The sequence below is a fragment of the Mustelus asterias genome, chromosome 8, assembly GCF_964213995.1.
Source record: "Mustelus asterias chromosome 8, sMusAst1.hap1.1, whole genome shotgun sequence".
NCBI lineage: Eukaryota > Metazoa > Chordata > Chondrichthyes > Carcharhiniformes > Triakidae > Mustelus > Mustelus asterias.
The window spans coordinates 54,941,264-54,966,803 of NC_135808.1; the positions used below are offsets into that span (position 1 = coordinate 54,941,264).

A 25,540-nucleotide genomic window follows, 5' to 3' on the forward strand; every position below is an offset into this window, starting at 1 on the left:
GAATTTAATTGGCTGTGAAACATTTTTGAGATGCCCCATGACAGTGAAAGGTGATGTATAAATACAAGTTTTTTTTTGTTCTTTTTTCAATATACTGCTCTCCATGGGCGTGTACCCCCTCCCTCACTGCTCACTGCATTTTGATGGAGAAATACTTTTATCATGAAACTGTTTGCTTTGTCTCACAAGTCCTGCCCTGCATCAATGGATCACCCACGAAGGTGTCAATATTCACTCTGTTGAAAATGACTGATGTAGCTCTGGCTACCTCCCCAAGTGGTTGAAGGTACTAGGCAGTTTTATACTGAGTCATACAGACCTCACGATGCTGCATTTGGGCAGCAGTGATGGTGTTTCGATTTGGCCCCCTCAACCTGACTGCTTTAGAAAGCCGCTGGGGTTCCTGCTCCTGACTGTAATCCAGTTACCTCTGTTAGATGGCAGGTAGGATTTCTGCAATTAAATATGGGTGTATGAGTTGCAGGTTGGCGCATGAACCACAAATGGAAAGACTGACAACTTGAAGGGAGGGGAGGAAATTGGGAAAATGCTTTAGTGGTGCATTGTGCAACCCAACAGAAGGCAGTTAGACGATTTATATGCTTGGCTAATAATGTGCGGATCTGATTTATTTGAAATTCCCACAGATGCTGTGGCCCATCGGAGAGGAGATCCCCTACGAGGTGGCCGCTACATTACCGGTTTCGTATGGAACGATGATTCTGGCCCTGCAACAGCGAGCAAAGACACAGCCAGGGTGAGAGGACTTTGTAGTAGGCCATTCAGCCCTTCCAGCCTGCTCCACCATTCAGTAAGATCATGGCTGATCTGAATGTGGTCTCAACTGCACTTCCCTTGATTCCCTTGTCTATCAAAAATCCGCCTGACTCTGTCCTGAGTAAATTCAATGACTTAACCTCCACTGCTGTCTGGGGAAGAGAATTCCAATGACCCTCTGAGAGTAAAAAAATCTCTGCCTCTATCTCAAGAGGGAGCTCCTATTTTTAAATGGTATCCTGTAGTTTTAGTTTCTCCCGCAAGGAGAAACATCCTCCTGGTATCCAACCTATTAAACCCCCTCAGGATCTTCTCCGTTATGGTAACAAGAGAGGCCACTGTATTCTGTTTTGGCTTGACTTCTGTGTGGTTGACAGCAGACAATGCTGGGACTGTGCAGCAGGTGAAAAGCACCTGAAAAGCAAACAAGTGGGTTTGTGTCTCAAACTTACTTCACTTCAAGTTTTGAAGAAAACTTCATTACCTCCCTTCTCTATGTAAATGTAGATATCCCAGCTGCCATCTAACAGAGGTAACTGGATTACAGTCAGGAGCAGGAACCCCAGTGGCTTTCTAAGGCACTCAGGTTCAGGGGGCCAAATTGAAACACCATCACTGCTGCCCAAATGCAGCATCGTGAGGTCTGTACTACTCAGTATAAAACTGCCTAATACCTTTAACCACTTGGGGAGGTAGCTAGAGCTACATCAGTCATTTTCAACAGAGTAAATATTGACACCTTTGTGGGTCATCCATCGATGCAGGGCAGAACTTGTGAGCCAAAGAAACAGAGTTTCCTGATAAAAGTATTTCTCCATCAAAATACAGTGAGCAGGGAGGGACAGGGTGCACACCCATGGAGAACAGTGTATTGGAAAAACTTGTATTTGTACATCACCTTTCACGACCATGGGACATCTCAAAATGTTAGCTCTTGTGCCATTTCTTGATTTGATTTCAGTTCCCAATATTTTATAGTTTTCTTCTTTAAGTTTAAAGTTTTAAAGTTTAAAGTCAGTTTATTATTGTCACAAGTAGGCTTACATTAACACTGCAATGAAGTCACTGTGAAAATCCCCCGGCACCTGTTTGGGTATACTGAGGGAGAATTTAGCATGGCCAATGCACCTAACCAGCACATCTTTCGGACTGTGGGAGGAAATCGGAGCTCCCGGAGGAAACCCGCGCAGACATGGGGAGAACGCGCAGACTCCACACAGACAGTGACCCAAGCCGGGAATCGAACCTGGGTCCCTGGCGCTGTGAGGCAGCAGTGCTAACCACTGTGCCACCCCTAGCTAATTTTTATCTATGATATGTGAATGAAACTTAGAACTTACAACATGGAAGGAGGATATTCAAGACTGTGACCATCATGACTGTGATAACTTGAAAAAGCTATCCAATTAATCGCACCACTCTGATCTTTCCTCATAGGCCTATAAATGTTTTCTTTTCAAACATATATCCTTTTTGAAAGTTATTTTTGAATCTGCTTCCATGACCCTATCAGGCAGAGTGCATTCTAATTCATAGCTAAAGTTTTAAAAAATCTTTTCATATTTCATGGATTCTTTTGACAATAACCTTAAATTTGTGTCCTCTGATTATTGACTCTTCTGGAAGTGAGAACAGTTTTTCTTTATCCACTGTATCGAATCCACTGATAATTTTGAAGACTTCTGTTAATTCTTACCTTATCGTTCCCTGTTTTCAGGAGATCAACCCCAGATTCCCTAATCTTGCCACATAACTGTGGTCCATTTTTGTATTATGTAGTTTTTTTCTCTTTACTTTCTGCTACACTGGGTGCTATTTCCTCTCCAGTACCTCACAAAGCAGCTATTATTTCATGAGTGAGCCCACAAGGTGAGCGCTGAGATAAATTATTCACCAGAGCTCAGTGGGGAAAGGAGGCCCATTTGGAGCCTCCTCCAAGTCTGAACCCAGTCTTACCCTTAAACTTCTGCACACTTGCAGTTCTCAGGAATTGTCACTGGGTGGCAATCAGGTTCCCAGAAATGTGAATGCTCCTTCAGTACCTGGGCTGAGGTTCATGACTAAACTCAGACAGTGAACTTGGGAGCTACCTTATCTCTATGACATGGTGCATGTCAGCCTTTTGGGGAAGAGAATGTCAAATTCCCACTTCCTTTGGTTAAGAACTCTAAACCAACCTCTTTGACCAAGTATTGGTCACATCTATCATAGAATCTCTACAGTGCAGAAGGAGACCATTCGGCCCATTGAGTTTGCACCGACTCTCCAATAGAGATCTTACCCAGACCCCATCCCTGTAACTCCACATATTTACTCTGCTAATCCCCCAAAACCTACACATCTTTGGACACTAGGGGCAACTTAGCGTGGCCAGTCAACCTAACCTGCACATCTTTAGATTGTGGGAGGAAACCAGAGCACCCTGAGGAAACTTGCACAGACATGAGAGACAGTCACCCAAGGCTGGAATTGAACCTGGGTCCCTGGCGTTATGAGGCAGCATGCTAAGCACTGTGCCACCATGTCACCCCTGATATCCCAGCATCTCCTTATATGTCTTTATGTTAGATTTTGTTCGATAATCACAATGCCTTGGGATGTTTTATTGTGTTAAAGGTGCTATGTATTTATATAGCAGTTCTTATTGTTCATATTTTGGGAAATGGTGCTTCCTGATTTTGCTCCAGAATGCCCTGACTATAATTTTAAGTTTGTGCCCCTTTGTTTCTGCCGATATTTTCCAGGGAGACTGTTCTGGTGACGGCAGCAGCTGGCGCAGCAGGACTCGCAGCTGTGGATGTTGCATCTCATGTTCTAAAGGCCAAGGTCCGAAGCTCTGATTTGTTTGTAATGTGTCTATCTATGTATCATCTGCTTTACATTTGCCATTTTCTTGTGTAACGTTATTATCACAGACAAAAATATTATGAGCAAAATACTTTATACAGAGACACGTGTACATGCATGTACATGTATTGTTCCAATCCCAGCAATAAAAACTTTTGAATATAATGTGATGTTGGGATGGGTAGCACGGCAGGATGGTACTTTTTAATCCAGCTCACTAACAGGAAAATGCTCGACAGGGACAGATCAGATGATCCAGCAAGACTGTCTCACAATTTAGATGCCTGGAGACTTCTGTAAATACTTCTTAATGGGGGTCAGACTGCCCATTGTTTCAGCTGACTGTATTAGTCATGAGTAACAAAAAATCTTTGATAGTCTGAAGCCCACTTCCTACTTAACATGAGCCTCCAGGATAAAAGTGTCCATAGTTCAATATTAATTGGAGATTAACTGAGGACTGCTACTTGGTGTAAAATTAATGGTAGTAGGAGTATAACTTTGGACACTGGCTGGTCAGGTGGTGACCTCCTGCGTCACTGAATTTCTGATTAAAGTTGCACTGAATCAGCCAGGGATGAAGAAGACCAGCACTTTTCCACAAGATAGGATGGCAACCTCCCACAAACAGCTTTATGTTAATGACCAGATAATCTGATTTTAATGATATTGATTGATCAGCAGTCCTGCTGTGGAACAGGACCTTCTGGAGGCTAGTGTCATTAGCAAGGTTGGTGAAGATGTGGGGAGTGTTTCTCACCCATCTTTGTGTGTGGGGCAAAGTGTACAAAGACACTTCAGAAAAGTGCTCCTTCACAAAAAGCAGTTTAACAGCTTGATTGAGAATTTATTTTTGTTTCATTTTGGTGCATTTGGTAACACGCTTGCTTCTAAAGTCAGAAGGCGGAGAACTGGTCAGTTACAGCAATGTCAGTTCCAAATGGAGGTCATGCTTTCTGAACCAGTAATGTGCCAGTCAATTAGGAGTATTATTTATACATTACTTGTAGAGTGATACAGCAGGAAGGAACTCGGGAAAATTACAATCACCAAGGAAGTAGTACCGAGCAAATTGTTGGAACTGTGACAAGTCCTCGGGTTCTTATGGATTTTGTCCTCAGGCGTGAAAAGAAGTGGCTTGTGAGATCATCGATGTATTGGTCTTATTTTTACAAAATTCCCTAGATTCGGTGACGATGCCATTAAATTGGAAAATAACGAGGAAGGGAGACAGTAAGCTAGAAACTACAGGTCAAATAGCATAACATTGTCACAGGGAAAAAGTTAAAAGCTATTACTAAAGATTTTATTACAGGGCATTTGGAAAAATTCAATGTAATCAGGCAGTGAGTCAGCATGGTTTTGTGAAGAAGTAACATATGCTGAGGATCAAGGGGAACAGGTGGGTGTACAGTACTCAGATTTTCAGAAGGCATTTGATAAGGTGCCTTATCAAAGGTCACTGCGGAAAATTGGCATGGCACGGATTGAAGATTTAACGAGCTCACAGAGTAGGCACAAATGGGTCTTTTTCTGATTGTCAAGATGTAAGGAGTAGTGTGCCACAGGGATCAGTACTGGGGCCTCAACTTTTTACAATTTATATAAATAATTTAGATGAAGGGACCAAAGTATGTTTGCTAAATTTGCTAATGCAGCAAAGATGGGTAGAAAGTAAGTTGTGAAGAGGACATAAGAGGCTACAAAAGGATACAGATTGGTTGAGTGAATGGGCAAAGATCTGGCAAATGGAGTATAATGTGGGAAAATGTGAAATCGTCCATTTTGGCACGAAAAATAAAAAAGAAGCGTATTATCTAAATGGGAGAGATTGCCGAGCTCTCACATGCAGAGGAATCTGGGTGTCCTAGTGTATGAATCACAAAAGTCTCACGTGGGTGTAGCAAATAATTGGGAAAGCTAATAGAATGTTATCATTTATTGTGAAGGGAGTTTAGTTCAAAAATAACGAAGTTATGCTTCAGTTATACAGGGCATTCGTGAGACCACATCTGAATTACTGTGAATAGTATTGGTCTCCTTATTTAAGGAAGGATATAAATGTGTTGGAAGCAGTTCAGAGAAGGTTTACTGGACTGATGGCTGGGTGGGTTGTCTTATGAGAAAAGATTAGCGAAGCTTGTAGTCACTGGAGTTTAGAAGAGAAAGAGGAGACATATAATATCCTGAAGGGGCTTGAAAGAGTGGATGTGGAGAAGATGTTTCTTCTTGTTGGAGAATCTAGAACTAGGGGTCAGTGTTTAAAAATACAAGATCCCCATTGAGGACAGAGAATGAGGAGAATGTTTTTCTCTGAGAGTCATGAGTCTTTGGAACTTTGGAAAAGGCAGTAGAAGCAAAGTCTTTGCATATTTTTAAGGCAGGGTATAGATTCTTGATGAGCAAGGGAGTGAAAGGATATCAGGAGTAGGTGGGAATGTGGGGTTGAGACTACAATCAGATTAACCATGATCTTATTGAATGGCAGAGCAGGCTCGAGGGACCGAGTGGCCTACACCTGGTCCTAATTGGTATGTTCATTTTCATTTTTAGTCTTATATTTCCATTTCATATATCAGCCATTCTTGTAGCTTCTGAGAATGGTTTGAAGATAAGAAACAGAGTTGCTAATTCACATTTCTGTGCATCTTGAATTAGACAAGATATTTATATTTCCTTCTCCAAAATAGGAAGGTAGGTGCAAAGCTTTGTTACAATTCTTGTCGTTTATAAATCAGATTGATTTTTCACAATTTTAACAGCATCATCAAAAGCGAGTAGCATCTACCAAATTTAGTGATTTGTTTCTGAGTACGTCCCAGCTTGAACCATGTGCTTATCAATGAGTACTGGATCTGTTTTCTCCCTATAGGTCATTGCAGCTGCAGGGACTGATGACAAGTGTGAACTGGCTGTGCAGAAAGGTGCTATCGCGGGCATTAATTATACCGCAAAGAGCATAAAGGAGGAGCTGAAAAAACTGACAGCAAACAAAGGGGTGAATGTGGTACTTGATGCCGTTGGAGGAGATGTATTCAAGGAAGCTTTTAGCAGGTATTTCTATCAATATCGTGTGCCATTGACTAACAAATCCATCGAGTGTAACGGGTTGTAACGATGAGACACAAACTCCAATCTACTGAGTTCTTCATCTCAGCTAATAATCTTGCAGATACCAGGCTTGTTCTCATCAAGGGTGGGAATAGGTCAGAAGGAAACTGAACACTCGGGAGACTCCAATGGATTGCTATGCATGCCCAAACCTTGACAAGTCAGCTAAATGATGGAAATGTACAAAAAATGACCTGGAATCAGGTTATGTGTTCCTGTTCTCTTGGATTTTGTGCAATTTGAGGAATGGCAAGATGAACATACGGTAGAAGTGGTGGGTATGGAACTTTTGCCCTTGTAGATCAGTATGTACCTTCAACGAATGTTCAGTAGAAAACAGCCAGCGATATGCTGTGGATTTGAGCTTCTGATTGTGAGGTTCAGAGAATGGTGAGAATGTGGACCTCACTATTGCAAGTAGTGTTTAAGGTGAATGGTATAGACTAGTGATGAACAACCTAGGCTAGTGAGTGGGCCGCATGAGTGGCCCTTCTTCATCTTAGTGGGTTGCAATATTGAAATCACGCTTGTTCACTAACTATAACCCCATGAATAAGGTTAAATTCATTTAATACACACCAAATATTTCATAATGAGTTACAGAAAATGTTTAATCATCCATGTATTAATAGAGGGAGAAAGAAATGCTGATGAGTTTGATGATGATCAGTAGGATGAGGTTGGTGTGGAGCATAAACACTGGCATAGATCTATCGGCCCTGTTTCTGTGTTGTAAATTTTGTGAAATAAAAATACTTCCTACCATCTATTCTAACATCCTCCGCCTTGATTAGCAAAAAACTTGCAAATTAAACACCCCAATGGATAATACCAGGAACTAAGAGTTTCAACATGATTGAGGTACTTCAGTACTTTGTCAGATTATCTCTTACTCCAAATGGCTAGAATTGAGTAGGTATGGCCATATACTCAAGTCTGCAACAGATTTTTCCAATTTAGCTGAGCAGCCTCTACGTCTGAAATTCCACCTGCCATTGAAATAAATGGAGTCTGTCCAGTGTGTAATGCATGGTATGTTATTGGAGCTGCTCAGGAACCAGGAACGGGGTTCAGTGCAGCAGACTAAACATGCCAAGTAAACTTTCTCCATAGGTGGGAAGTATTTTTTATTAATGATACAGATGAGGGGTGCTTGGTTCTGCATATAGTCCTTGCCCTTCCTTCTCCTTCAAGTTGCATTCTAACTTGCACCAAGTCCCTTTCATTTATCGCCTCTGTGTTCGCAGACCGAGACTAGCTCCTATTTAAGCAATGCCTTGATCTTAAAATGCTCATCCTTGTTTTCAAGTCCTCCCACAGCCTGGCCCTCTCACCTTGGTAAACTCCGCCAGCCCTACAATCCTCCAATATATCTGCACTCCTCTAAATCTGTCCTCTTAAAGCATTCCTGATTTTAATTGCTCCGTTAGTGGTAGCTGTGTTTTCAGTGGCCTTGCTCCCTAGCTCTTGAATTCCTTCCCTAAACACTTCTGCATCTCTACCTCACTTTTCTCCTTTTAAAACGCTCCTTAAACCTTACCTGTTTGAGCAAGCTTTTGGTCATTTGCCTTAATAGCTCAGCATGTGTGTCAGTGTCATCATTTATTTATAATGGATCTGTAAAGCACTTTAGGATGTTTTATTACTTTAAAAATATTATATAAACATAAGTTGTCATTATGGGAATTGGATGCGATGGAATTTGATCTTTAATTTATAAAATATGTCAAAACACTTGTTAATTATGAACTCATCTCTTATGAAATCTAAACTGACTCTCCAAAGCAGTACTGAGGGCGTGCTGCATGGTCAGAGGTGCCATCCTTTGGATGAGACATTAATTGGAGATTTATGCTGCCCTCTCGGATGAACATAAAGTTCTCATATATATGGCACTGTTCTGAGGAAAAGCAGGGGAATTCCTAATGTCCTGGCCAATATTTATCCCTTAATCAACATCAGTAAAATACATTATTAGATTGTTGTGTCTGAGCGTAAATTGGTTGTTGCAGTTCCCACATTGAGAGGGGGACAACACTTTCAAATGTACTTCATTTTCTGCTGAGTGTTTTGGGAGATATCCTGAGATCTTAAGAGACACAATTTAAATACAGGCATTTCTATTTTTCAGTGCCTTGCCTTGATGAACTTGTGTTTGATTCATGGTTTGTGTCCTTTGTCTCAGCTTGGCCTTTGAAGGCAGGATTGTGGTGGTCGGGTTCGCTGGTGGAAATATACAGACAGTGCCAGCCAACCTACTACTTCTGAGGAATGTGACAGCAATGGGTGTCAACTGGGGAAGATATCGACATCAAGATTTCCCCGTCTTCTCCAGGTCCATCATGTCTGCAATCCAATACTGTCAGGAGGGGAGAACTAAACCTCACATTGGAGCAGTCTTTAAACTACAGCAGGTAAACTTTGATGGAAAATGTGAAACACAAACAGAAGATCAGCTCTGACACTGTCAGTGAAGGGAAAAGACAGATTAATGTTTTGGTTATCGTCCTTTGTCAGAACTAAGAGATTAGCAAGTCCTTTAGGAATCCCTTTTCTTCCTCTACCCCATACCCAGGCCTTTATTTTCAGCGAAAGGACCAAGGGATAAAGTAAAGGAAGAAAATCCAGATACTCCAGTCATAGAGATATTAATGGGTTCAGTGACAGGCAAATTCCTTAAAGGAGAACTATAGTATGATTTTTGAAATGATCTTGTTGAGGCATTGGAAAGATATTAACCGAACAAAGAAATGTGCAATGTGTAAGATGGATGAAAGGTTCATGTAAAGAATAAAGCAACAAAGTGAGAGAATGTGAAAGAAAAAAACGCCCCCAGCAGTTTCACAGAGCAAACTGCCTCTCTGGAAAGTGAGGAGAGGAAGGTAATGATGTAGCTGAATGGGGAGACAATGGAGTGGTGGTAATGTTACAGAACTAGTAATCCAGAGGCCTAGTTAGGTTCGCAGCTAGTGGAATTTAAACTCAATTAATTAATAAATTCAGTTGATAAAATAATCTGGAATACAATGCTAATATCAGAAATGGTGACCATGAAACTATAATTTTTTTTGTTGCAAAAGGTTAGCGAATAGCATGAAGGGATGATTGGCCTTGTGTCCCAGATTAAGGAAACATCAGCGCTCCTTGACATGCATATGTTTATGGATGTCAGGTGGAAATACATTTGGCTCAATTGTGAGACTCCTCTTGGCACCATATCCTTACAAAACAGTGGCCTCACACAGGAAAAGTGGTCAGTTGGTCGAGATACTAGAGATGCTGTATCTTAGCTGAAGTGAGTCTTCTGGAATTGAAAGGAAGGAAGAAATAGTCACGAACTCTTTTTGGAATTAAATCATTTAAAAATAATCCTTTTATGAATGAACATACAAGCATATGAAATAGGAGAAGTGGGCCATTCGTCCCCTCAAGCTTGCTCCGCTATACAATAAGGTCATTACTGACCCGTTTGTGTTTTGAATTCCATATTCCCTTCTACCCCGATAACCTTTGATTCCATTTCCAACAAGAATCTATTTCCGCCTTAACACTCGACTGCACCTCCTTCAGAGGCAGAAAGTTCCAAACTTATACAATGCTCTGAGATATAAGGATTAAGACAGCTGGTTTGTTTCATAGATTTAAAACATGTCAACTTCAGATCATTGTTTAGTCATCAGAGAGACAATGAATAGAAACTGTTAATAATCCAGGTCAGAAACTCCAAGGTGTTTTATGAAGTCAGCCTGGATCATAAGTTTTGCACTTTGAATTTTGGCATGGGTGAGCATAAGATGTTTCACTCCAGGTACGGTAGGTAGCACAGGGCGGCACGGTAGCACAGTGGTTAGCACTGCTGCTTCACAGCTCCAGCGACCTGGGTTCGATTCCCGGCTTGGGTCACTGTCTGTGTGGAGTTTGCACATTCTCCTCGTATCTGTGTGGGTTTCCTCTGGGTGCTCCCGTTTCCTCCCACAGTCCAAAGATGTGCGGGTTAGATTGATTGGCCGTGCTAAAGTTGCCCCTTCGTGTCCTGAGATGTGCAGCTTAAGAGGAATTAGTGGGTAAATATGTAGGGATATGGGGTAGGGCCTGGGTGGGATTGTGGTCGGTACAGACTCGATGGGCCAAATGGCCTCTTTCTGTACTGTAGGGTTTGTATGATTCTATGATTCTCAGTATGATTCAAATGACCTACTAGGGAGCTTTCATCAAACAAAGTTTATTTAACACACAAGGAAAATTAGCAATACATTTTACCAATTACAAACAAGAAAGAAAACCCACCATGATATTGTATGAACCTTAACAGCTCAAACCTTAACAGAAAAATATACTTTTCCAACCAAACAAACCTTCTTACAAACCTATACCTGTCCCAGGTTTAGCACAGAAAATAAGAATGCTCATGTGATGCTGGATCTTGCAGCTTTCCAACACCTGCTGTAACTTAGTCCTTTGGATGCCAAATTGAAAGTCTGACTTCTCCTGGAGCTCCCAGCGCACCTCGGGGTAGAAGTAGAGCCACTGCTTGCCTCCAGCCAGCAAACCGCCAACAGCAAACGTTCACTCCAGAGAGGCAAGAAAGACTGCTTCCAAATGGCCAGCAGAATTTCCAATGCCACGGAAAGAGCAAACAAAAACGCTCTTTTAAGTCTGGAGTTCAAACAGCTTCAAACTAAAACTGAAAGGATTTCTCTGTGAAGAAACCACCTGACCTTGACCTGTCAATCATTCTCTCCCCAACAATTCAAAAGGGTTATAAACTCATTAAACTCTAGGACATTGCAATAGGCCCAAATTAAAAATAAACAAAATGCTTCCAGCAACAATAAAAGGACAGACAGCTCGGTGCCTATAACCAAAAAACAAGGTTGCTTACAAACTGCAGAAAACATGTTTACAACACCTTTCTTCAAGGCATAGTAGCGTCATAAAACCAAGGGCATCCCAACAGGGAATGAGGGCAAGTAAAGGCAAACGTTCAGTCAATTTAAAGAGAATCCAAATGCAAAATTATATCTGCAGGGAAGTAGATACATTGCCTGGAATTCTCCGGCCGTTCACTCCCCGCCACAAAGCTATTAAAATGTAATTATTGGTGACAATTACCAATATTAATATTTTCACAGCACTACAAAAAAGTCATGCATTTTCATTCTGTATAGAATTCTCTCTTCATTCAAATGGATCAATGAAAATTTATCACCATCGTATATTTATATATGTTCACTATTCTGCATATTTTTTTAAAATTGTTTTTGGGATGTAAGCGTTGCTGGCAAGATCAGTATTTATTATCCATCCCTGATTACTCTTAAGAAGGTGGTGGTGAGCTGCCTCCTTGAAATGCTGCAGTCTGTGTGCTGTGGGTTGACCCACGATGTCATTAGAGAGGAAGTTCCAGAATTTTGAACCAGTGACTGCAAAGGAACAGCAACATGTTTCCAAGTCAGGATGGTGAGTGGTTAGGAGGGGAACTTCCAGGTGGTGGTGTTGCCCTTCTCCTTCTAAATGGAAGTGGTTGTGTGTTTGGAAGGTGCTGTCTGAGGATCTTTGGTGAATTTCTGCAGTGCATCTTGTAGATAGTACACACTGCTGCTACTGAGCGTCGGTGCTGAAGGGAGTGGATGTCAATCAAGCGGGCTGTTTTGTTCTGGATGGCATCGAGCTTCTTGAATGTTGTTGGAGCTGCACCCATCCAGGCAAGTGGGGAGTATTCCATCACACTCGTGACTTATACCTTGTAGATGGTGGACAGGCTTTGGGAGTCAGGAGGTGAGTTACTTGCCACAGTATTCCTAGCCTCTGACCTGCTCTTGTAGCTACTGTGTTTATGTGCAGAGCACAGTTAGGTTTCTGGTCAATGGTAACCGCAAGGATGTTAACAGTGGGAGATTCAGTGATGGTAACACCATTGAATGTAAAGAGGCGGTGGTTAGATTGTCTCTTATTGGTGATGGTCATTGCCTGGCATTTGTGAATGTTACTTGCCACTTGTCAGCCCAAGCCTGTCTATTGTCAAATCTTGTTTCATTTTGCAGGGAACTTGCAACTGTGGTATTCCCATGCATTTGCTGCCCTTCCTTTTAAGGTAGTAGAGATCAAAGGTCTAGAAGGTGCTGTCAAAACAGCCTTGGTTAGTTGCTGCAATGCCTGTGGTATGGTACACACTGCTGCCACTGTGCATTGATAGTGGAGGGGGTAAATGTTTAAGATGATGGATGGATATCAATCGTTTTGTCTTGGATAACATGGGCTTCTTGACTCTTGTTGGGCTGTGCTGATCCAGGCAAGTAGAGTGTATTCCATCATACTCTTGACTTGTACCTTTTAGATGGTGGACATGCTTTAGGGATTCTGGAGGTGTGTTACTTGCTGCAAAGTTCCCAGTCTCTTGTGGTCAATTTCCCTAAACACGGGCACTCTGACATTTCTTTTCTTAATGTTTGTTTCTGCTGCAACATTGTTGAGATGCAGGGACTTGGGCACATCAATATACAGTGTAGGTGATAGAACGCAAGTACAGAAAATTGCTGAGATTAAACAGAAGAGGGGTTTCCTGAGCTGAGGTGGAGGTGGAAAGTGAATGTGCTGAGAGGTAAGGAGCTTTACTACCCAGATGGTAAGAACATTAGTCATTCTGGGTTACTCTTGTTGAGCCTTCAGGATTTGACTCATACAAATCCTTGGGAGCAAATTAATTTTCTGTTTTCTTGTAAAGGTATCATAGGAAGGTTGTTGTGAGCCCTAAAGGAACAGTGGTGGGGGAGCAGGGAGCAATCCATAGTGGACTAAAAATTTGATTGACTCAATGTTGGATGATTTTGCTGTACTACCAAATGACCATTCTAGGAAGTCCCCATTCATTGCAGATTCCTCCTCCCTTATGGACTATATTCTTATAAAAAACAGGTTAAAGGGATATGGAGAACAGGTAGGAAGGTGGATTTGACCAGGGAGAGATCAGCCATGATCTGATTAGCAGGTGGAGCAGGCTCAAAGGGCTGAATTTGCCTACTTCTGCTCCTATTCCTATGTACAGCATGTATCTTATGATTAAATGCCGAGATTAAATAATATACTTTTTTTACTTTTCTTCAAACAGTGTAATTTTCGGGCCAGTTTTGTGAGGATGCAGTGTTCAGATTCCCGAGAGAGAAGCACCATTTTTGCCATGAGCTCAGGTCAAGGCAGGTGTGGGATTGCCGTCATCCGAGTGAGTGGTCCCACCAGCAGGGACGCGCTGATCTGCCTGACTGGTCGGAGAGCTCTCCCCCCGGCCAGAACTGCTGTTCTCCGGCCGCTGCTGGACCCCAGGTCTGGGGAGCGGCTGGACATGGGGCTGGTGCTGTGGTTCCCAGGTCCCTGCAGTTTCACCGGAGAGGATTGCTGTGAGTTCCATGTCCACGGGGGATCAGCGGTGGTCAGCGGAGTTCTCCAAGCCCTGGGGTACTTACCTGGGCTACGCCCAGCCCAAGCTGGGGAGTTCACCAAACGTGCTTTTCAGAATGGGAAGCTGGACCTGACGGAGGTAGAGGGACTGGGGGACCTCATTCATGCTGAGACAGAAGCTCAGAGAAGACAAGCCCTACGGCAGATGACTGGTGAGCTGGGACACCTGTATCATGGTTGGAGTAAGAGGCTTACTCAATGTCTGGCCCATGCAGAAGCTTATATTGATTTCAGCGAAGATGACAACATTGAGGAAGGGGTACTGGATAAAGTTGACAGCGATGTGCATGTGTTGCAGAGTGAAATAGAAAGGCACCTTCATGACAGTCGCCGAGGTGAAAGGCTGAGGGGCGGAGTCCATGTGACAATTGTTGGAGCACCCAATGCTGGGAAAAGCAGCCTCATGAATTCAATTTGTCAGAAGCCCACGGCCATAGTCTCGCCAATAGCAGGGACAACACGGGACATTGTGGAGATGGCGCTGAACATCGGAGGCTACCCCGTTCTTCTGAGTGACACAGCAGGACTCCGGGAGACTTCCGACATTGTGGAGCAAGAGGGTGTGAGACGTGCTCGGGAAAGGCTGCAGCAGGCAGACATTGTGGTTGTGGTGATGGATACCAGTGAACTGCCGTCAGACCTGACTGGCATGGTCCAGTTCCTTCAAGATTATCTGAAGGAAGTGATGCGCACGTCTGATGAGTACCAAGCTGAAATCAGCCCGGCACCAGCGGACTGGATTGTGGTTTGTAATAAGACAGATGTTGTTTCAATGGACGAGTTGGAAAAGCTGCAGTTGGTTCTGAAAGATTCTGGTCTGCCTCAGATGTGCCTGCTATCATGCAAAACTGGCAGCGGGTTTGACGACTTCCTACATCTCCTTGGTGAACAAGTTGAAAAGATGTGTGGGAATCCATTGGCTGGCAGTCCCAGTTTAACACAGGCACGTCACCGGATGCACCTCCAGAACTGCAGCCACGCTCTAACGCAGTATCACCAGCAACGCGAGGTGGATCTTGTGCTCGCCACGGAGCAGCTGAGAATGGCATTGAGACAACTAGGAAAGATCACTGGGAAAATTGGAGCCGAAGAAATCCTGGACGTTATATTCAGGGATTTCTGCATTGGGAAATAAAACTTCCAAGAAAAAGAGTTCCAGTGTTATAGATACTTAAAATGGGGGAGCATTTCAACTTTTTGGGACAGACTGAGATGGGACTGGATTAGACCAGGCACACAGTCCTTGCAGTACATAACAATTCACTTCAAATGTTATGGTATTGACTCAAAGCCAAGTGACAGTAGGGAACCTGTCATTCCAGGAACTTATTCAATACCTCAAGTGACTTTACCAGTTTGCAGATATTTTTGTTGGAATTCACTAACAGAACAGCTTGGTCAGCAGGCAACTATTCAGAATCTTTTTTTTAGAAACTATTTATTTGCCATGTAAAGTATTGTACAGCAAGATTACATGTGATTAAAATGGCCGATTACATTTAATGGTATAACCATCAGAACTTAATAATGCAAATCGAATTTAATCTAAATATAGCAAAGTGATAAATTGGCTTTCTCTGTCACACGGAAAATATGAGTAATCATCAGAACTTCTGAATCATGGAGTACAGGAAGATCTCTGATTTGATACAATCTATGGGGTTAAATGATACCAAAGAGAAAAAAGTTGTCAGTACTGCAGTTGAGGCCTGTAGCTTGGAAGGGGAAAGAACAACTGCCCAGGATTTCAGCTATTGATTGTTATTCAGTGTACCTGTATTGGAAATCTGCTGGTGAAGGCTGGATGAGGCTACAATGGGCTTGATCAGATAGCCTGCTGTACTTGTTCTGAGGGGCATACATTAATAATTTGACCAAAATCAGAGGATGAGTGTCTTCTGTGGAACTGTACCCCAGTAAATAGCACTGGAAGACAAGGTGGACGAGTAGAGGCAAAAGAAATAGAGTTACAGAATGTTACAAGCAAAAAATAATTTCAAAACAGAATAAAATATTGTCCTAAGGAAGAACAAATGAATAACTAGCTGATGTTTCAAACCAAAATTCATTGCAGACCCAGTTTTGCAGAATCCTGGTTTGAGCAGGATCCAGGACACAGCCGAACAACCACAGAAATCTGGATCTGTGACTTGACCATGTTGAAAAGAACAGTTAATCATGTGACAGAAGCACAGGGAAATTTGCACTGGGAAGTCTCGATGCCTCGATGAGAGAATTAATTTGAGCCCTAATGCTTGCAATTTTTTGTTAAAGGGACACAACCCTGTTGTTCCCAGTCAATGACATGTTCAGAAAATATGGAGGTGTTCGGCAGCTCCCTTACATCATCTTCAGCAAGACTGATGAGAAGTGGCTTTGTAGCAATAGGACAAGTAGATTCTAGGAATGTACTATTTTTAATTGACAGATCAATTATTCATCATAGAGCAAGAGGTTTTGTTGTCCTGTAACGACATCAACATTATATGCATTATTGCAGTGCAATATAATAAGAATAATGTTTGTCATGAAGTTGTTTCCTGGCTGATTTAAAAAGGACTGCCTTGAGGAAAGCTGTTTGCTGCTAAATTTTTGTTTAACCTGGGGTTGTTACAATGAACAGGTTACTTTCCACAGTGCAACCAGGAATATGTATAATTGCATCCATAGTTTGTCTTGAACTTTGTTGATCAGGGTTTTGACTTGATTTATTTTTGTACTAATTAAACTACAAGATGTCATTTTACCAGTTCAGTGTTCTTCTTTCCTTTACTGATACTCAGTAAATTGCAGATCCAGTATTTTACACAGAGGGTGGTGGGGGCCTGGAATGCGCTGCCAGGCAAGGTGGTGGAGGCGGACACACTGGGAACGTTTAAGACTTATCTAGATAGCCATATGAACGGAGTGGGAATGGAGGGATACAAAAGAATGGTCTAGTTTGGACCAGGGAGCGGCACGGGCTTGGAGGGCCGAAGGGCCTGTTCCTGTGCTGTATTGTTCTTTGTTTCAATAGTATGTTGGACCACAATCTCTGGCCAAAGTACAATGATTCTGGCCGGGATTTTCCAGTCATTCATGCCCCGCCGCGGCTGCAAGGATGGAGAATTTGGCACTCAACCAAATCTCCATTCGCTGCAGCGGGACCAGAAAAACCTGCCAGTGTGAATGGCCAGAGAATCACGCCCACAATGTTGTAATCTGTAACACGGAGAAGTTTATGAAGATTGCAACTGAAAGATCAATATTGACTTTGATGGACCTCTATCCAAGAATGTAGAAATAAAGAAAGGGAGAAAAGTGATGTGCATTAGAAGATGAATAGCTTGCAAATGTGGGCAAAGTATATGCCCAAGAGGAATTATGTGAACACTCAAAAACACACAGGCGCAGAAAAAAATTAATGTTATGACCTGGTTATTCACCAAGAAAAAAATATGTAGATGACTCAGAACGGTATAAGTTGGATCACTATTGATTGGTAACTGTCATTATGAGTAAAATAAGATATTTACACTTCATGGTACTTTATTGGCTTGTAATTTTCTAGGTAAATGAAGCTTTTCAACACATGTGGCAGCGCAAATCCACTGGAAAGGTCATCATAACCATGAAATATTCTGAACCGAAGGGAGAAACTGGAGACAAGGTGCACTAGGAAATAATATGCTACTCTCAATTTGAAGGAACAGCTAATATTGCACATCCTGGTAACCTACACTGTTCATCAAAAGGGCTAATGGCGGTTATCAATTGTCAGACCAATACAGTAACCGATGTTGGTGTTGCTCCAGTTTAATATTGGACAGAATGATAGAGCCATAACCTGGTAATTTCCCAATATGCTCTGAAGAAGGGTCATCCAGACTCGAAACGTTGGCTCTATTGTCTCTTGATGTGGAGATGCCGGCGTTGGACTGGGATAAACACAGTAAGAGTTTTAACAACACCAGGTTAATGTCCAACAGGTTTATTTGGTAGCAAATATCATTAGCTTTCGGAGCCCTGCTCCTTCGTCAGATGGAGTGGAAATCGGCTCACAAACAAGGCACACAGAGACACAAAATCAAGTTACAGAATACTGATTAGAATGCGAATCTTTACAGCTAATCAAGTCTTAAAGATACAGACAATGTGAGTGGAGGGAGCATTAGGCACAGGTTAAAGAAATGTGTATTGTCTTCAGACAGGACAGCCAGTGAGATTCTGCAAGTCCAGGAGGCAAGCTGTGGGGGTTACCGATAGTGTGACATGAACCCAAGATCCCGGTTTAGGCCGTCCTCTTGTGGGGAACTTGGCTATCAGTTTCTGCTCAGCGACTCTGCTCTGTCGTGTGTCATGAAGGCCGCCTTGGAGAACGTTTACCTGAAGATCAGAGGCCGAATGCCTGTGACCGCTGAAGTGCTCCCCTACAGGAAGAGAACAGTCTTCGGCAAGACTTGATTAGCTGTAAAGGTTTGCATTCTAATCAGTATTCTGTAACTTGATTATGTGTCTCTGTGTGCCTTGTTTGTGAGCCGATATCCACTCCATCTGATGAAGGAGCAGGGTTCCGAAAGCTAATGGCATTTGCTACCAAATAAACCTGTTGGACTTTAACCTGGTGTTGTTAAAACTCTTACTGTCTATTGTCTCTTCCCAGATGCTGTCAGACCTGCTGAGATTTTTGCATTTTCTGTTTTTGTATCAGATTCCAGCATCCACAGTATTTTGCTTTTAATTGCCCAAAATGTATCTTTTTAGAGTCTTGACTGGAAGAAATGAGAGAGATATGATGCTTGCTCACATGGAAGGGGCAAGGATAGGCATGCTTTTCCAGGCCATACTTGCACCCATCATAGCTGTCCGGCAAGAGTGGCAGTCAGGAAGCCCTCAGTAAAAGTAACAGGAAAGTGCCATTTATGATTGTGTAAACAATCTGAAAGGCCACTTGGTCAGATTGTTTGTAGCTCGAGAAAACCACAAATGTGGATGAAATAGCAAGCAACATTTTAGAAAAGTGAAAATTCCAAATATAAACATGCATTCTAGACAAATGACTGCAGAGAAATCATTTACTTGAAAATGAAAACAGGTCCTATTGCCTGAAAGTTTAATGTGCTTGCACTTGATTTTTAAGCTGATTACTCACAATGTGGGTGATGATTTATAAAGAAAGCGAACAAGCAATCTGAAGCCACTGTTTTACAATAACGATGGTGAAAGGTATGTCATTTCTGAGTGGCTCAGGACACTATTATTAAGCAGTGAATGCACCATCAGTTTTTATAAATAACCATTATAAAACAACTAACTGAAAGTTTTGTTTTGCTTTCAACATGCTCGTGTCAGTTTTTCTTTCAAAGTCTTTGTTTCTGCAGTGTATGCTGCAGACAGTTTTGAGTTCTGCGCTCAAGAAGGACTTTAGAATGAAGCAGTATGGTAGAGCTGAACTATTGCTATTACAGATATAGGTATCTACACAAGGTACATAAGTAATTACATCATTCTATGTGCATATAAATTCAGTTCCCTCAGCCTTTTCTTCCCCCATCCAACCCAATATGTTCATCGACATTCATCAAGCATTGCAAAATGTAGAATGTAAGATGAACAATTTGTTTAACTGTTAAGTTTTTTTTTTAAAGAGTTAATTGATGTTTAATTTTATGTTGGATCTAGCACAGCTATAAACATTTTTTAAAAGTTTCAACCCTCATGGCGAATACAGTGGGCCAGAATTTGCATTAGAAATAGTAGTGAGGCTATAAGTGCTCATCATCATTTACATAGAAACCAGATTGCAACTTACGGTGAGCATACGTGTACAGTAAAACAGAGAAGTCTGGAAGTTGCTCTCCAAGATGCCCAGCTCTGTCAGAACTTGTGGACAAACAGTATCTCATTGTCTGACTCGCCATTCAATTATATTGAACAGCATGAGTTTCCTGTACTGAGCTCACAGACCAAACTCACCAGTTAGGGTTTGTTCATTTCAGTGCAAATATCCTTTTAAGAGCATGACAAGCCTTCAATGCTACCAAACAACCTCTCTGGCACTGAACATTTACTCTTACACATGTGGGGTCCGCTTCTTTAAGATTTCAATTATTGTTGGAAATGTAATAAAAGTTTACAATTTCTATTTTTTTTTTCTCATGTCTTTCTTTCTGTACTCTTTGTTTGGAGAAAAGATTTTAGAGAGGGTGCAGAAAAAATTCATGAAAATGGTTCCATGGATGAAGAAATTGAGTTATGTAGATAGATTGGAGAAGCTGATTGTGTTCTCCTATGAGAAAATAAGTTTAGGAAGAGGTTTTAACAGGGGTGTTCAAAATCATGAGGTGTCTCAAGTAGGTAAAGAGAAACTGTTCCCATTGGCAGAAGGGTCGAGAACCCGAGGCCACAGATGTAAGCTGATGGGCAAAAGAACCAAAGGCAATATGAGAAAAAAATATTTACTTCCAGGGTGGCTATGATTTGGAATGCACTGTCAGAAAGGTTGGTGAAGGCAGATACAATCATGGTTTTCAAAAGGCAAATTGGATAAGCACCCAAAAAGAAAAGAAATTGCAAGGATACAGGGAAAGGTTGAGGAGTGGGACTAGCTAAGATTCTCTTGCATGAAGTCGACACTGACATAATGGGCCAAGTGGTCTCCTTTTATAATTCCATTTTATTTCACCTTGCCATTTGACATTGAATTCAATATTCTAACTGACATTTTGTGATTTAGAATCGTAGAATCCCTACAGTGCAGAAAGAGGCCATTCGGCCCATTAAGCCTGCACCCAGAACAATCCCACCCAGGCCATATCCCCATAAACCCATGTATTTATGCTGCTAATCCCACTGACACTAAGGGGCAATAATTTAGCATGGCCAATCAACCTAACCTGCTCATCTTTGGACTGTGGGAGGAAACTGGAGCACCCAAAGGAAATCCACACAGACATTCACCCAAGGCTGGAATTGAACTCCGGTCCTTGGTGAGACAGCAGTGTTAACCATTCTGCCACCGTGCTGCCCTGAGACTGTGTTGCCAAGTAATAATACTTCAATCTGGTTAAGCAGAACCACAATTGTTGCTTTGTTCTTGTTGTAGGGAAATATCCCTTACCAGTGCAGAATAGACGTTGAGTCGCAAATCAAGGTTCAAAGCGTGTCTTTATTGTACAATTACTGGGATCCCAGGGAGACCCCCGTAGCCAGCTCAGAAACAGTGGCTTGGCCACGTTGATCTCAATTAAATCACATCAGCTCTGGATCTTTATAGGGATCCAAAATTCGCGCGGGAACATTTGATTATGCCTTTTTTTACACAATGTATAAAGTGGTCTGTCAGTTTCAAAAGTCCCTAGGAAGTTTCATGGATTAGCATTTGTATGGTGTGTGTTCGTGTTAATGGGATTACTTGGTCCTGCCCCGGTGTCTAAATGCGTTTCCCATTACTATCTCTATGTGTCCTCTTATTTAAATTGGTCCTATTGTTCCGTGTCTGTGTTTCCTGCTTGTGAGATTGAGTGTTAATGTCATCCTGTCCTGTTGGGTGTCTGGGGTATTTCATTCTTAACCTTTTATCCTTATCTCTTAGTTTATCAGATTTTTATGTCTGCCTTGGCCGAATTGGTAATATTTCAGTGATAGCTTGGTTTTGATAACCCACTCTCTGTCTCGTTTCATAGGGATCTTGATCTTCCTTGGCCAGTTTAAAATGCAGCTATGTGCTGTTGCTAGGCAGATTAGGGATCTTCCGTAGTTTCTGAAATTCGTGAGTCTCTCAGCTGTGCAGGGGGAGACCCGATCGAATATCCATCCGGGGGTGCCCCTCTGCATTGTTGGCCCGTTATGAGTGGTGCCAATTAGTCCAATAAAAATATGTTTGATGATGCAAATATGGTTTTCTGGAAAATTTCCTCCTTCAGTCCCTCCTCTCGTCCAGGGGGTGCCATTCATGGCTGACCCCCCATGGACGACCTTCAGAGGAACAGTGATTTGTACAGCTGTTGTCCTTGCCGTTGTTCCTCCTCTTCTGGGTCGTTGTTAAGTTCTTGCATCTGGATACTGGCAGTGGGTAGCATTCTTGATGTAATATTTGCACATATCACTTTAATACAGGTTAGGCCAAGGCAGAGTGTGAACAGGATGGCTACTACTAGGATTAATCCCTTCATAATATATGCTCCCCAAACTGTGTTAAACAGCCATCCTAACCACCCATCAGTCCCTGTTAACCCCTGTTTAAAGTTATCCAATTGCTTTTGTATCCCGGACATGGCTGCTGTTATGTTTAGTGTCTCGTCGTGTACGTATGTGATGCATTTTTCCTTGATGATGGTGCATACCCCCCCTTGTCTGGCTAGCTGATAGTCCACCGCATATCTCGTTTGTTGTGTGTATAGTCTGAGTTCTGCGAGTTCTTGGTCAATTGCGCCTAATGCTTGTAGGGTGTTGTTTCCTAAAATGGTCAGTCCACATATGAAGAAGTTCCTATTACTGGCACTGATCACCCCTGCGGCGCCTCCCAGGGATAGTGTCCCCAGAAATCCATATCCTAAAGAAGACCCTAGTGTGACAGGGGCCTGCCAGTCGGAGCAAAATTCTGCGCTGATGGCCCTGGTCACTATGCGTTTCTGGACATGCCCTTCACTTGGGCATGGAACCGTGAGAGGTCTGATTGTCCCTACGGAAAAGAACCTTGGAGGCCTGTCTGTGGCCGTCATATATACATTTTTAAATAAAAACACGTACCCGTCTTTAACCCGATAACATGCATTACCCCGGGGTCGTTTGACCGCATGGCCCCATCTTGTGGAACCTTCCCTCCCCCTGGACTGTCCACTTGATTGTACCTCTTGGTGAGAATCAAATGGATATGTCCCTGAGGCTGAGCTTACGTGGGTGCTGTTGCACTTGCCACACATAAGCTGCCTACCCGCGGTGACTGCAATGCATTTTTGTTGCTTGCAGTCACAAGTGAAGTGTCCTTCCCGGACCCGGCACTCCTGGAGAGCACAATGTGCCTCAGCGCACGAATCATTTTTAGGGACAAAGGCATGCACGCACCCCCATCCCTCTCCCTTAAAACATTGTGGGTAGTTCCCAAGTGTCTCCTCCGGTTGGGGTCCCGTCCCCCTTAGAATTCCCGGCTCAGTGAGCTCTACACACCTTCCTTGTATCCCTTGCTTAAAGTACCCAATATGTTCTTTGCAGGGTGCCCCCGATGTGTCAATAGTGAATAACTCTTGTGGGAGCCACCCTGGTGTTGCGATGAATAGGGAGTTTACTGATCGCGCTGAGGGGTAACAAGCGGTCCTATTCCCATAGATCTGGATGTGTGTTTTCAGGAATAGGTTTCCTTCCATGATTGGTGGTTCTGCTCCCCTAACCCCCATATGTTGGAGTGTATTTACAATGGTCAGGGTTATTATCAGATATGTCCCTGTTCCCATATCGCTCTTTTTTTTTTTCAACAGTATTTTACAATTACAGTATATACAGAAAATAAACAGGCAATCAAATTAAAAGTAGTTGGTTCCGACGTCTTGATAGTAGATCTGGTCCTGGTTCCTGTGGAAGTTGAATGAGCAAAACGGTATTTTTTAGTTCATTTGTCCTCATATAGTTTTAATTGGGTCCAGTGTTTCCAGACCCCCTGTCCCCTTATATCTATACAGGCACAGGTATCTCCGCTAATAATGACCTCGTAAGGTCCGTGCCATCTTGGGGCAAATCCTGGTTTTGCAGGAAGCACTTTTGTTAATACCCGGCTCCCGGCTTTTGGGAACTCTGGTAATATTTCTGAGTCCCCCTCTGCGTCGACCTGTGCCTGATTAGAAATTACGGACCGGCGCATCCCCTTCAATTGGGTGCTAAGGTCTCGGATGTATTGTCGGATCCTATCTTTTATCGGACCCACATCTGTCCAGCCTGTAATAATGTTTTCGGGTAAGTGCATTGCTCGCCCGGTCATCAGCTCGTATGGAGTCAAGCCGGTAGTTCGATTTGTGGTCGCCCTAAGCCTCATCAGAACTGCAGGTAGGACTTCTGTCCAATTTCTACCTGAGGATTGCATTGCTTTTGCCATTGTTATTTTTAGAGTCCGATTCATCCTCTCCACCATCCCGGAACTTTGTGGGTGATAGGGGATGTGAAATTTTTGTTTTATTCCTAATAGTTGGCAAATGTTTTTCAGAACCTTTCCTGTGAAATGTGTTCCCTGGTCCGAATCAACTTGAATTGGCATCCCCCATCCATAGCAAGCTTAGTGTGAATTAAATAACACTTTGTACTGGCCTTTTTTGGCTGCAATTGGACATCCATTCATTTGTCTGTAATCTTATCAAAAGACATCGCTTTCCCCATTAAAATCACATGCCATACAGTTCCGATCTTTATATGAGTACTCTTACACTATCTCTAATTTGATCATTTGTTTGCGTGCAAGCGCTACACCACAGTACTTCACAAAATAATTATGTCTTTATCAATACCCAATATAGTATATGAATATATCATACAAAGTTGGTTAAGGCTTTTCAGGATTTGATGTTATTCTTGTGTCTATATGGCAGTGCTATACTGTATAATAAAAATAATCAAGCGGCAGTTGTATCATACCACTTTACACATCGTACCCGTGATATCCAAACCCTTTTAATTTAAGCCGTTTCTTTTTTTTAAACTGAGCTCCAGATCGAAACCCCCGCACTCTAGGAAAAGTAACAGGCGCCGAATCAAAATCAAAGCAGGTACAATACATACCAGTTATTTGATTAGGAACATTTTGGTTTCTTAACTGGCTAGGTTTTAAGCTTTGCAGTGCTTTTATATTTGGCAAACCTTGAACCTTGATGGCTCATGAAATTCCGACGGCAGTACATAATTTTAACTAGTTCAGAATACTAAACTATCTGACGTTCGCAAATCGCGATATTCTGCGATTAATACTGTATTTCACTGACTTGATATACTTTAAACTAATTCATAGACCTCAGTCTTTTGTTCCTGCTTTTCTACCTTTCCACAAAATAACTTATTTTCTTCTCTTAACTCCTCAACTAACTCTTATAATTTCTACTTCAAGACAAAGGAAAGAGCACATGCTTCCTTCCAAGGTTTAAATCCTTTCTTAACATTAAAACAAACAACAATAAAGCATTCACGCAACCACTTTGTTTAAACACACACACATATATACACATGGAAGCTTCCAAAAGTCATTCCACAGTACATCCTTTTTCATTCAAACTTATCATTTCAGACTGGGATGAGTGTAAAACATTCAAAGAGAACACTGAACATTGATTAAGACAATCGCTTTTATTCTTCTTTCTTCCAAACTGTAATTGACTCAAAGCAGAAGTAAATT

At 42.2% G+C, this 25,540-nt stretch overlaps 1 protein-coding gene across 2 annotated transcripts in view; it reads left to right on the top strand.

The window, feature by feature from the left end:
- gtpbp3 (GTP binding protein 3, mitochondrial) overlaps window positions 1–16,932 on the top strand; it is a 30,101-nt gene extending 13,169 nt beyond the window's left edge. For both annotated transcript variants that reach the window (XM_078217973.1, XM_078217974.1), the window contains exons 6-10: window positions 648–757; window positions 3,522–3,603; window positions 6,497–6,678; window positions 8,921–9,149; window positions 13,844–16,932. In XM_078217973.1, coding sequence (XP_078074099.1) covers window positions 648–757; window positions 3,522–3,603; window positions 6,497–6,678; window positions 8,921–9,149; window positions 13,844–15,325 — 2,085 coding nt within the window. In that variant the 3' untranslated portion in view covers window positions 15,326–16,932. The remainder of the gene's footprint in view (window positions 1–647; window positions 758–3,521; window positions 3,604–6,496; window positions 6,679–8,920; window positions 9,150–13,843) is intronic.
- Window positions 16,933–25,540: the final 8,608 nt, after the last annotated feature.